The following is a 14,411-nucleotide window of genomic DNA, read 5'->3' as shown; positions in this document are numbered from 1 at the left end:
GAAAAAAATTCGCCTTGACGCACCTTTTCCTACCATAATTTGTATGGAATGTGATTGTGAAAAGTTAACAATTAGTTAATAATTAGACCTAAATAAATGCCATGGCTACAACTTCTTATTCTTTACGGCTTCGCATCTGCTAAATTTGCACAGATTTCCTTCCAAAACGAACTGTATAATCCAACCTCAAAAACAAATTGTTCCTATTGCGGATAAGGAATCGAATAATGGCGCCCAGTTCCGAGTTCATTGCCGAGTGTGCTTGAATTGCATTCGCCCTCTGCCGCTTTAGACGAGCTCCTCGGCGACCTGGTATTGCATCGCTATGTTGTACATGTGAGCGCTGTCATCGTATTGTCTTCGTCCAAGTACGAAAATCGATGATACTTCTGTTTTGGGACCCGAAGTAAGCATTGCTTTGCATGAGCGTGGTATATTATGAACACAAGCTTTGCCTGTTCGCACAAATGCTTATGTATCGTAAGTGGATGTTTATTGAAGTCTTCATTTTACCTTGAAACTGGTCAAATTTATTCCCAATTATTTGAAAACGCATAACTACTGCCTATATTTTGATGTGAAATGTACAAGTCATAAGGTATGACAGCCTTTATTCAAAGGTAGCCTCTGTGATGCAAATTTACCGAGGAAGTTTTATTTGCAACCCCCCACATGCTCAAAAATTACTTGGTGATTTCTAATTTTTTCTTATCGCCAATTTGTACTGTTTTGAGTACTGATACAAGGAAATTTATTTTAACGGTCCAACTCAAAAAGCCTCAGAACGACAAACAAAATTTCTCTTGACAAATCAATTTCGAACTAGTAGTTTCCATTCCAGTTACGCGCGATTTAGTCTTTAATTTATTTTGCATGCGCTGTGCTGGGTTTCTGAGATGGAAGTTCTCAGGTTTTCAGTTTCGAGCCTCATTGGAAGAGATTCTTTAGAGAACTCCCGCTAAAATAGTGACGTTTCAAAAGAGAGCCTTTTCCTTGCTCAAAGTAAAGCTCGAATGCATCTCGGAAACACAAGAGAGAGAGAGTGAGAGAGATGCGGTGGAAATACATGCAGCCTTTTATCTCTTTGCAGCTCGTATAATAAGCCTCGAGTCTTACGAGAAATGTTTGGATGCAAACTTCACTTATGGTTATTGCAGATAGTATGATAGTGTGGGCAATAGAGTGCATGTACTGATTAAAATTCAGTGTTATGGACGTCGAGAAGAAATGGATTTGCATAAAATAGGAAAAAATTTTTGAAGAATTATCTTTTATTTACGAACTGTTTGCGAATACTTACAAGTTTCGAGTTGATTCCTGTTGTGAAATTCACTGTTTCGGCAAATAGATACCAATGATTGAAAATTTATATTGGTAGAATTAATCTCAGCGTAAACAATGCGTGCTCGGCGTTTGGCTTTCGTATATAAGAGTAAATGAAAAACGAGATCAGAATCGCAATTCTGATGTTTCATTTTGCATTGAAATTCAAATCGTATCCTTGTTTTCTTGGGGCAAAGTATTCGGTGTTTTCGATCCTATTCTCACCATCAATCAATGTGTGTAAATAATATTATTTTTTGCCGCTCACTAATTTTGTAAGCAATTATTGTACTGCAATGAGCTGCATGCCTTTTCCTGGAACTGAGAATTTTCGTAAACTTTTAATTCTGCTTATAGGCTCCACCGCGCTCACAGTTGATTGCTTCTTGCTATCGGCGAGGCTCTGTAGCTCGAGGGAGATGTAGACGTTCCCTCAAGAGTCATAAAAGATCGATAAAAAACTTTTATCTAAATAAATTTCTGATTACCAGCACCAGAAGAGTCTCATGCGGCTGTAATGAATGCTTGGAAGCTTTAGCCGTCCGCTGCCAATGTATACCAACAATTTTCTTCTTTGACAAAATGATATTCCGAGATGAATCAGAACTCGGGAAGTAAAAAATTGTTTTAGCAGACTAAAGAAAGTTCCCGATATCTGCTATTTTGCCGTAGTATGCTTGGTATAATATTAAATTTAACATTTGGATAGATACTTTGAATTACATCGAAATATCGGCTAATCAAATCTCTTACAAGGAATTGCAAACTTTTATCCGAAGAGATTTTCAACATCCGTAAGTATTTTATCACTTGTCACTGGCAGACAAACCGCAGAGCGCTGCGTTCTTTTCATGAGATGTTCTATCATACATTCAGTTTTGCAAAGCCACAATTTTACGATACCTTTTATGAAGTCCAGACTCAGGTATCGGATTCTTTAGGTCATCGATTTATCGATAGGATATGAGAGGCGCTTTTGGCATCCCTAAAAGTCTTCTGCATTTGACTGCGACTTACGCACTTTACGGTTCCTTTAATGGACGCCTCGAGAATTTACGACTTGCCTCGGCCTCAGTGTTTTGACTAAATCATCAACTATTTCCCTATTAACCCTTTATTTAACCATTAAGTTTTTTTTTGTTTTCAGTGCAAGTAGAGAATTATTTTTATAATTATAAGTATTGTTGTTCTGGATGACTAATTTTTACATCAAGTTAGTTGAAAATTGTGTAGTAGTGGGTTTCATCTTTATTTTTGAAAATGCTGTTCGTTTGTAGAATGCCTTTGCTACGACAATAACGAATCAGTGAAGCACTAACGAATAGTTAATTACTGATTAATTAATTAATGGTTGCTCCTCTGAAAATGCACGTTTTTTGCAAACTGTTAATTGTGCAGCTGTTGGATATAATTTCTGCATCGCGGGAGGAAAATTGCCGATCTGTACTGATCACGTTACAATTACGCAATTTTTTATTACTGCTAATCAGAGCTAAATTCTCTTAATTAGTTAATTGAACATATCAGGCAGCAATCATCTAATTATCTGACCACACTTGCTGTACCAATTCAAATACATTATCTCTGTCAAAATTTTGTTCAACTCCTCCGCAATATTTGTGGGTTTGGTGCGAGATATCTGAACGTGGATTTTTGTTCTTATCGGGATGCGAGCGGCGTTCTCCAGATGATCGAGGAGCTCGTTTTTCCTCTTGCCTTCATATTTTTTGTATTGAGAAAGTCGTTAGGAGGCGCTGTAATAGCACCGACAAATGGAGGACCGTCATCTTGCCAATATTCTTTGAAGAACTTCTAGATCATTCTTTAAAGTTATTGTAGCCATCCTCCACGCGGCATCGAACGAATTATCTATTGAGAGGCACTCGGATACTAATTATGATGATATCGATCTTTTCTTAATTATCTCTGAGAGAGAATCGTCACTCGAGCAGCGCAAGTAGGAGAAAAAAAATTTTCTTGTATCAATTAGGATCGAAAATATTCAATTTCGTTTCGATGTTTTTTCACTTACTCCTCTATTACTGCTTGTTATTACTCTTTCCATTTAGTTATTAATTATACACGATATTATTCATATTTATTAAAGCATAGAAAGCATCTCATTTTAAATTTCTAAAATGAATTTTTACTAAGTTTTTGAGTCCCCACGTGGATTCGTTTAATTGAAAAATGTTTAATTAAATTCGAGGTCCCACGGCAATCAAAGTTTTGCTGGCCTAATTGCACGTAATGGAATTGCTTCCCCAAAACCGCGCAAAGGAACCTCAAGCATCTCATTAGGCCATTTATGTTGGGTCATATATTCCGTACAAAGTAAATTCAAAGCTGATTAATTACCACCGCTTTTAATGCTACAGATGTTATGAGTATTTGATATGCTTATATATATTAAATAGTTTTTTAGAAGATTATTTCGAATATTTAAATACAAATATTTAAAACAATATACGATAGCGCATCAGATTTCTTGTTTTTATTGCACTTAAACGGTCAAAATGCTGAATTTTGTAGAATGAATGAATAACAACTATCACGAATAGCTGTTCCAGTTTATGGTTCAAAACTCTCGCCGACTGGATTCAGACACGGCAAAAGTCGTGTCATGAAATTGATTTTCACTTAAAGCGTCTCCGAACTCCTGAAATTTCGGTCGACATTGCTCGTTGAGTCTCTCGTAGCGTCATCGTAACTCGAGTTTGTAATGGCCTGACCGTCAAGACCTAATTTTTTAAGACTCCTGTTGGTATTTTTGAATGGAAGGGAAGACCAGAGCTCTTCATTTGGTTGTCAATACTTTTGCGTCCTGATGCATCGTTTATGGCATCGTTTATGTCATCGACCTAACGTCTCGCTAACAACTTTCAAGCTTAAAAGCGCGTTTCATTATAACGTGAACCTTCGTATGCCTTTTATTTTGAAATAGTTCATTTGGATGAGCAATAATAAGGATAAAGGCTCATCCGCTGGTATACATTCTGATATTTTACTGTTGTATCTCTTACCTCTACTGTTTGCATGTACGACGAGTATTCACTATTTCTTATTGGTCAATTCTTTTGATTCAAGGAGCGCTGTCCGTGACGCAAAAGTAAGATATCAATTTATACAGATTGAGGTATAATTAGCCAAAAAAATATCTATGAATTTTTTAGCTTTTATCTGATTATGCAATTATGGCGAAACCCGTTACAATCGAATTTATTCGATAACTCGTTCTTATGTATTTTTTAGTTCACTGAAATGTCCCACTATAATGATGCTTGTCATTTGTTGCAAATTTGGTCACAATGATGCTTGTCATTTGTTGCAAATTTGGTCATAATGATTATCCACATTTTATGACAGGAGGCTTTCGTTGCCCGAATCGATATCAAGCCTCGGATAGCCGTCTTCCGTGCCTCAACTGCATCGCTGTAAATACTTCCCCTTAATTTACCGACAGCATAAAATGCCTCTGAGTAACTTCATGGGTTTTACTTTTCAAATTTTCAACGTTGTGCAACAAATTTTACTCAATGTTTGTATTAACATTGTGTGCTTTACACATGATCAGCCGAACATTAAGGTTAGAAATGTTCAATAAGCTCGGTTGTACTAACAATTTGAAAATGTTGGACTCGTTTTGCGCTTTCAAACGGAAAATTTCTTGAAAGGAAAATTAGAAATTTTCTTGGTATTGACGACCATGCAGTCTCGTGCAAGACAGCGTGGATGTTTTCCTAGAGATCCAAAAAGGAAGCAACCTTGTAAAGCATTTTTCGTTTCTCATCAATAAATTGTATTACAAAGACGTCTGCCTTGAGTCCTCAAAATTTATTGTTACTGGAAGTCATCGACTGGGCTGTGGCTGCGCTATGGGCGTTCTAAAGCTCCGTCCCTTTGTTCGTAAAGTTAGGATGCTTTTGTCACGCTTGACTTAGAGGAAGCGTTTGTGAAAGACACAATGGTTTGGGAGTCGCCTTTAGAATTGCAGTGCGCTTCTTGCAATAGAGTTGCTATCTTCTACTGCAGAGAAAATGCCTGTAGACTACACTAAGCCAATGACAATTATCTCTTGTGAAACGTAGAAACGATGTGGTTCACAATAAGCTCTTTTTTAATATAGGTCAGGCCAATTATTGTCGTAGTTTTGTTTGCAAATTCGGTTGATGGAAAATCCATTTAAATTTAAAATTTTTTAAGCACAGTTGATTTTCAATAAGGTACGATTCGAACAGATATTGTTTATTTAAGTTGACCGAGTTGACCCCGAATTTCTGTCATTTCTTAAATACAATTTGCTTAGATTTTTATTTTTGATTTTTAAAATACATTTTTACGGTTCCTTATTTGCTATATAAAAAATAATTTTTAATAAATTTGTCACATACAATAATCTAAGAGCAATAAAAATACCGATTATACGATCGCTGTTGTCTATGCCTCTAATTGTAATGAAATTGTTTGCCTAGTTGTACGCAGCACATGCAAGGAAATTAAGTCATTTTCATGCATTTAGTCCTTATTATCATTGTAAACTCAACACAGCTACAAAATCTACATAGATCTAATCTTGCAAATTCATTTTCGAATGAAATAACTTGTATAAACTTATTAGTTGGTTAGCAACAAGAGTTCGCCAATGCTTTTTGTGGGTTGTACTACAGGCGGCAGCGCCTAATGAGTCAGAAGTGTAGCTTAAAGCGAGAACTTGACTGCTCGATTGCAGGCATTGATCCGAGCGCCATGTGCGCCTAGCTTGTGTGCCAGCTGATGGACCCACCGTCTTAATGCGCCGCGTGTGTATGCAGCTTATGCGCCAGCTGTTGGCCCACCGTCTTAATGCGCCGCTCCCACCGTCTTAATGCGGCGCGTGTGTATGCAGCTTGTGTGCCAGCTGTTGGACCCACCGTCTTAATGCGGCGCCGTCTTTAATGCGCTGCGTGTTCGTGCATACCGTATGCTGACACTTTATTGCAACTTCTATACCGTACTACTTTGCGTTGTGCCGACTTTCTGAGTTTGTATATATAGTTCTTTTAGTATTTATGACACTTCTTGTGCTAACGCTATTAAATTGATATTAGTACGTCTTCATAGGCACTTACAGCTAAAAGTGGACCGCGTATAGTCTACATTTGCGGTCAATATTCCAATCCGTAATGTTTGACTGCGTGCGGATCGGCACTTGATATTAAGGGGTTCTTCGCGGGGACATCATCTTTTCTTACTCTCTATTAATAATGAACTCGATGAAATTGCAATGAATATTCTATATGCCCGAAAATCTTCTCAATTCGCATGCAGACCACACAAGGTACAATGAGGTCAGAGTTGAACATGGAAGCAGTATCGTTTAGTTGCCTACAAATTAGGTTTGCCCAAGAAAGTGGAGTCCATATTCGCCCATATATCGGAGACAAGGACTAATCCATGTTCGTCCATATATATGAAAAACTGCATGAACGCTGGTATGCTATAGGAAAACCACATCGGTAATATTCCTTTTTTATTTTATCTGCCAGATTAACTTAGCTGCTTTTTCTAGGGCGAAGCAACAGATCTGTGTGCGAATGTCACCAACTTGTTCTTTTTACTCATTATGCTGACTGGTTAGCTTCTTATCAAGAAGTTCATTCTTATTAAAATCAAATTGGCTCAACTTATCTCAATTAGGTAGCTTTCTCATAGCGTCGTTTACACTGCCTCCTTTAAATTACTCTGTACACCGAGCGCAAAGCTTGCGCTGTATTTATAGACCATACGCCGGAGCGAGCGTTCGTTCACTGGAGTTTCTAACTCCTCGCTGTCACGACACGTGGCGTGCTGCCTGGCACGCTTGCTTTAATTCTTTTAGGTCCAGTTGTCTTCAAGGCTCGTCACCTCGCATGTCAACCACACAGTCCTATTCATTTCATGATTAAATCCAAAGATACACTGCAAAGCCTAAGAACCTACATTATTAAATTGGATTATATTAATCTTTATTACATATTTTTTTGATTAGACATTGCTTCTTGTTTTTATTAAAGCTTCTTCTATTAGCTATTATATTTCGAGTCCATGACGACTGTATGCTTCTCTGCTCACCGACCAGCGAACCTTGTAGCCTGATTGTAACCCCATAAAATTAGAAACCAATTGCGCTTTTTGCAATTATTTCTGTGATGACAACTTCAAGACAATGATTTTCAATGAACCATACTGAAAAATGTTTGTAATTTTATATTTTTATACTAAGTTGCTACGATACTAAGTTACTCTGATGATGGTTTTCGAAGTGAAGGGTTCAGTGGGGTCGTAATTCTGTATTAGCCAACAGTTCCTAGCCGCTCTGCTTACCGTTCAACAGTCATCTCAGTGACTGTTTGCTGGGGTGTTTGCTTCGTAATGCAGTGTTTGGTCTCGTGCAGCTGCAAGACAGAGTTGAACTTTGTTTCTAATGATGCGTAATGATCCTTACTTCCTCAAAGAGGTTTGGTTTTATACATTTGTCATTTATCGAAGTATGGGTCCATTGGATTTACAATTCGCCTTAAATGACAAAATAAGGTTAAATTAGAATCATTAAATTAAATCGTCATTGTGGAGGTTCGGATAGTCGGATTTCCTACTGTCGATTTTTGAAGAAAATCGTTCAATAAATATGAAATAAATATGAAAATTGCATTCAAACTCAAGTAATCTTCTTTTTGAGTACATCAAACACTATCGGCAAAAATTTACTTTAAATCTACTATCGCACACCTTCAAATTTTGTCGAATTTAAGGCCCTGGTATCACTCTAGTAAACCTTGAGTATTTTATTTTTATTGCTTTCAACGCTAATTTTTCGTTCTCATTGGCGACATCTTTATGGACGAAAAGCAAGAAAATTCAGGTTTACCAGCACCTTCCTGTCTATTCGAGAATACCACGCTGTATTGATCCATACTCGTCTCAATGTGTAGCTTCGTCGCGGCACAACTTCTTCGTTAAATCTTATGTCGAATCATGAAATTTTTCACTTCGTTATCCTAGAAATTGTGATTGATGTAATTGTGCGGTTCTTTATTATTTAAAAATTTGAGTTTGTTGTTATTGAACTCGTTGAAAAATTGAAAGATATTAAGTAGTATAAAGAAGAGAAGTTTTTCTTTATTTTGTAAAGATGTACCTCATTCTGCTAATACATACTTGATTCTCCTCCCAGTCTAGCACCACAAATTTCGACGACCAGAGCCGCTACTTGTAAATGCATTTTCTACGGCGCCAGGCCGCGGCGCTTAAATTTATTTCCTGACAACTGGTATTTATTCCTGACAAGTATTTTTCTATTTGAATTGATAGAGCGTCATATGGTTCCACGTGTGTAAAAAATTACGGGTAGTACTTTTTATTTTAGAATTAAAACGAGAGATTTTGAAGAAGAAAAAAAGAAAATTAAATTTCACGTTTTATGTATTTTTTGTTATTTACATTTTTATGAACTAACTATGAAGAATGTTGTTTTGAACTTCTCTGCCTACAAATGAATATAAATGATACTATAAAAAATTAGGTTAACTTTTGAAGTATTGTTTAACTGGCTTCAGTAATCGTTGAATACTCAACGGCTGTTGCATCTTTTGTAAATACGAATCTAATCAAGTAAAGTTTATTGGAGATGAAAAAAATATGATGCATGCTGTGGTTTATCGAATAAAAAAATTTCTGAGGATTTATTTTTGCATTAGTTCATACATGTGGAAATAATTACGATGTTTGGGTTTGAAGAAATAATCAAAATAACTTTCACTAATTATTGGCTGTATAATCTTTAGTTTAGTCTTGTGACCGTGGTACAATAGTGGCTGCATAATCTTTACAGCTTAATGGGTCGTTTGTGGCAATGCAATCTTTGAAGGTTAATGGGTCGTTTGTGATTGTATAATTTTCACAGGTTAACAGTTCATATGTGGCAATATGATCGTACAGGCTGATGGTTTGTTTGTACCGTTATTATATTCACAGGCTAATTGTTCTGACTTGATGATATAAACTTCAGAGACTAATGGCTCGTTTGTGTCTAGTAATCTCCAATGGTTAAGGACTCAATTGTGACCGTATAATTTTCACATTCTAATGGCTCGTTTTTGTTAGTGTAATTTCCACTGGTTAATATTTTCATATGATATATATTGATATAATTTTCAGGATGATATAATTTCTACAGACTAATGGCTCATTTGTGTTATCACGATCTTCCCCGGTTAATGGTTCCTCTGAGTATATGTGAGAATATGTTAGCAGGTTACTTATTGGATATAAATTAAATGATCATCACTTTATGCTGGCAGGTTATGTGCTCGGTGGCCCCAGACGAGTCTCTTGGGCTTATGATCAGAGGCGGCGTGGAGTACGGCCTCGGTATCTACATTACCGGCGTCGACGTCGGGTCTGCCGCCGACAGATGCGGCATCAAGGTACAGCCTCCTTCATCTCACTACACGTTTATGATGTAATTATCACGTACATTTGGTGCGAAGTTGTCGCATCAAGGTACAGGTTCCTCCATCTCACTCCACATTCATGATGTTATGATCACATTTTGTACAATGTTGTGGCATCAAGGTACAGCCTCCTCCATCTCACTCCACGTTCATGATGTCATGATCACGTACATTTGGTGCGAAGTTGCGGCATCAAGGTACGAGTTCCTCCATCTCACACGCGCGCCACGTTCATTGAGTGATATTCATTAGTCTTGAATAAATTGATATTATTTTATTTATGAAACAATCATCGTATTCTGTTTGAATTTCAACTCAAACATGCGTCTTTCCCCGCTTTGTTGCGTCTTTTGCATTTTTCGCGACATTTGCATGCAGGCGCCAAATACTTGCAGTTTTCATCTCTGACGATCTGTCTACGGCAACTTTTCAGCCAGTAACTTTTCACGATAATATTTGAACCACGCACAGACTTTTTTTCTAGACGTTGACGATTGTGGGTCGAAATATTTCGGTCAACTCGACGCTCAGGCACCAGACATCATCGCAGAGGCTTGCAACTTTTTGACGGCGGGATTCATGTTCAGATCTGGCAACTCTAAGAACTTTGGGTAGAAAATGCAGCTTATCCTCTAGCCAGCATCTCCAAAATTTTGCTCAGATACATCCAAAAATTTTTTGCTGTCCGACAGTCATTACTTGATTCAATTCCGATTTCTTCATAAGAGGATTACGATATTTTTTACGGACTTGCTGTATAATAATTTGGCAGCGTTCTGTCCTACAAATGCAAATATGTTGTTTTAGTCAATATTTTAATCAAGTATCGAGATTTGTCTATGAATTTTCTAATTACGAAGAATTGCCATTCATTGAATGGTTTTTGAAACTGTTTTCACACGATATTGAAAGAAAATTCGAGGTTATCTTTATTCTTTAAGTCTAGACGAGCAGGATTCTGTTTCTTAGTTGTTAAGTCGGTGAAGATATTATGTTGATGAGGTTCTAAATTAGCCTGAGCTGGCGATTGCTTCGATTTGTTGCTAATTAGCCTCTGAATTGGGAGCGAAACTCCGCAATATTGGCTCAATTTATACCCTTGTATGTGAGCGTAACGAGGTAAGGCTCATTAATTGTATTGTGCGAACCGGCAGAGAGCAGCCGCTGACTGCTTTATTAATACGAGACGCGACACGGTGATGGCAACAGATGCAGGATGGTTGGCAAAGTGAGGGGGGAAATACAAGAGCGACGCGATCCAATTCTGGGTTGATTCAATCAGCCGAAAATGTCTGGTAGGAACGGTTTTCGTCGCAACATATAACATGAACATTCAATCTTATATGAATGGCTTGCATTCACGAGTGTTTGTTATGAAACGAATTATTATGATAGTCGAGCATATTTAATGGATCACTTCGTAGAATTACTCGATTGACAATTGCATAGATTCTTTCAAAGGTTTAAAAATAAGCATGGAGAATGTCATTTAGGTAATTTGTTTCCAGTAAACGCCTGTAGATGATGCTGATTCTAATGCTATATAGTTAATTTTCGCAAACAATAATACTCGCTCACAAATGTTATTCTAAAAATTTCCCAATTGTTACTCATTACTCGTTAACACCTCGATTATTATCATATTAATTTAATTTTGCTCCTCAGAAAAATTCTTATCGAGGAAATTCGGTCATCTGAAATGAATTTTTGATTAACCAACAAATGAACGAACGCAGCAGGTGAAAAGCTGGCGCATGATTAAATTATTAAAAATATAAAATATTCAGAGAGGTTGAATGTGTGTTCTACGACAACAAACTAACTAACATTTATAGATCAAGTTCTCGATTCATGATAATGGAAATATGGAAATTTTCCCTATTAGTTGTTATTTTGTGTACACTTTTTTTTGGCTGCCTAAGCATTACTAAAATATTTTGTACGCAAATATTTTCTTGCAATTAGTTTTTTCTTATGTTTCTTTCCGTGTGAACTCTTCTTCAAGGAACAAAAAGATATTATACGTCTCGAAAAAAATCATCAATCGACCTTAGATAAGCAGTCATCCGTGGTTTTTAAATCACTGGCATTTTTAACCAAGATTTGTTTTTTTCGCCAAGACTTGTAACAACTTCCCGGAGTCAACCGTATATGTTATAAACTGCCCCTAAATCCGAGCTCCATTCCCGTAAAGGTGCTAACAAGGCCAGAGATAATGAGACCTACTTTTACTAGGGCTTTTTTGTTTTTCCGAAGATCATCGAGGTCGGCTTACGGAAGTTTATAGAGGTGCTTCGGCTTTATTGAGAGCCTAAAGTTTACGCCGATGAGAGAGGCTTTTGCTACATTCACGGAGCAAACCGTTCTTAAGTTACTTCAGAAGCCTGCTTTAAAATTCTGAATTTATCTCCTAAATTTAGACCTTGCGTACACCTGACTCAAAGAATTGGTTTCACTATGTATCACAATATTAACTTGAGGCATCCATTATGCTACATTCGTCATGACAGTATTATACCAATCTGCTCATCATCGTTCTAAATAATGCAATACTCGATGACAGTAGCATAGTGAATCCTGTTGCTTTTCTTTTTTATATGTTAAGTACATTTAATTCGCTTTCTCGGCTTTGTTTATTTTGTTTAGTTCAGTTAATTCGTTTGCTCCGTTCCGTCTAGTTTGTTCAGTTCAGTTAATTTGATTGCTCCGCTCCGTCTAGTTTGTTCAATTCAGTTAATTTGATTGCTCCGCTCCTTCTAGTTTGTTCAATTCAGTTAATTTGATTGCTCCGTTCCGTCTAGTTTGTTCAATTCAGTTAATTTGATTGCTCCGCTCCGTCTAGTTCGTTCAGTTCAGTTGAATTCGCTAGCTCGGCTCTTTTTCAAAACCAAAACTAGGCCGTTAATTGGCACTTCAACGAAGCGGAAGTGAGGGATCTAGAAATTCTCCTAAGTAGATTAACCGGATTACGTTTTAGGGCTTGAGAGAATTAAAGGCTATGGCCGGAGAATTTTCATAAAATTGTTATTTCTCGCATGCCGTTTCGCCAATTCTCATTCAAACCATAACATTCCTTACGAGAAAAATGACTGAAGTATAATTCATGTAAGGAAATTATATTGTTTTATCTTTTCAAAAATCTGCAATGACAATTCATCCATTCATTTCTTTTTTACTCCTATTTTGATTGATCTTTTGATACATGTAAAATTCTGCACATTAGTTTCGTCTGTATTGAGGCTTCAAGTTGGTATTGAACATTTCTGTCTGATCCTGCAAGAGCTGCGTGCAGTTCAATTCAGCATCAAGAAGTACGAATCAAAGCATTCAATGATGAGTCAGCTGACCAAGTTTTTGTTGAGAATCCAAATAAGATGGCGAAGTTTTTGGCAACATTGGGCCTGATCTACTTTAGGAATCATTCCGTATGCATTTTACAGATTTTTGTTTAGACCTGAATTATTTGTATTATATTGTTGATATTACTAGAAATTTATTTTCTGGCAATCGCTCAACGTGTGGACATGTTTACGTTACCTTGCGTTGATGTGCAATTCAGCCGCTTGAGTAAAATACCTTGTTGCATAAAATAATTTCTCTTAGGCCAGTTGAGCTCGTCTTAAAATATCCCTTCTTGTTTTCATTTTAAAATATTCCTTATTCTGTTTTTCCAAGGACAATGAGAATTCTTCATGGCTAGTCTGGTGCCATGGAAATGGACGGCTCTCGGGAGCAGACAGTCTGGCTTCATTAGGGATTTGTAAAGGCCCACATGCGGCGTCTGACTAGCAGACCAGCGCTGTGGACTCATTAAAAGCAGCACTAACCCCCAGCTGCCGTGAACCTGTCTCGCTCGTGCCTAAACGTCTTATTTAGAGAAGATGCTTCTTGCTGCCGACGTCTAGATCCGCAGGCTGTTGCGTGAACAAAATTTATCTCGACATGTTTGAACGCTTGATTGAACTTCAGATAGAACTGACGCTGTTCGATTATTTCTGCCCATTTGTGAACATTACGTCAAAAATAATTGGATACACTCCTTGTAAAACCACAATCCGCAAGCAACGGCCCGCTAATTCTAAGCGAACATATTTTGATGAAACCCTAATCCCCTAGAGCAAAATTTGTCCTAAACCTTCAGTAAGAAAAATGAATTACAAATAGTGACGATATTTCTTACCCACAGTGTGAGCAGAGAGCGGACGTAGCACTGACAAAAGTTTTTGCCTGCTAAACTTGGTCAGGATGATCCTTATAAGGGTGAAAAGTGCAACTCTATTTTCACGATGTCTCATTTCCCACAGTTACACCCACGACTCAAAGTTCGTCTTGTTTGCCCATCGCACTTCTTCGACACCACTTGTTGTGAAGTTTCAGAGAAGTGGTGGTAGTGTACAAGATAAAAATAAAAACTTTTCAGGAATACAAGATTCACGATAAAACTATTTATCAGCGGCAGCAGCTCATGCATATTTTCTGTAGAAACACAAGCCGGAGTTGCCTAAGGGTCATCTTCAGCAAATTGGCCCGTGTTTTATTTTGGTCTGGCCCGTATGATTTTGTACAATTTCTAGCAAGGCCAGCATGTTAAGAAAAGTTTGTACCTGTGTACACAAC

The 14,411-nt window shown here is 37.3% G+C and overlaps 1 protein-coding gene across 1 annotated transcript in view; it reads left to right on the top strand.

Moving 5' to 3' along the window:
• LOC108670176 overlaps positions 1–14,411 on the top strand; it is a 130,585-nt gene that overhangs the window by 58,619 nt on the left and 57,555 nt on the right. The window contains exon 7 of the mRNA XM_018157636.2: positions 9,642–9,767. Within this exon, the coding sequence (XP_018013125.2) occupies positions 9,642–9,767 (126 nt within the window). The remainder of the gene's footprint in view (positions 1–9,641; positions 9,768–14,411) is intronic.

The sequence above is a fragment of the Hyalella azteca genome, unplaced genomic scaffold (assembly GCF_000764305.2).
Source record: "Hyalella azteca isolate HAZT.00-mixed unplaced genomic scaffold, Hazt_2.0.2 contig6160, whole genome shotgun sequence".
Lineage (NCBI taxonomy): Eukaryota > Metazoa > Arthropoda > Malacostraca > Amphipoda > Hyalellidae > Hyalella > Hyalella azteca.
The sequence above is the reverse complement of the archived record's forward strand: the minus strand, read 5'-3'. Positions and strand labels throughout refer to the sequence as shown.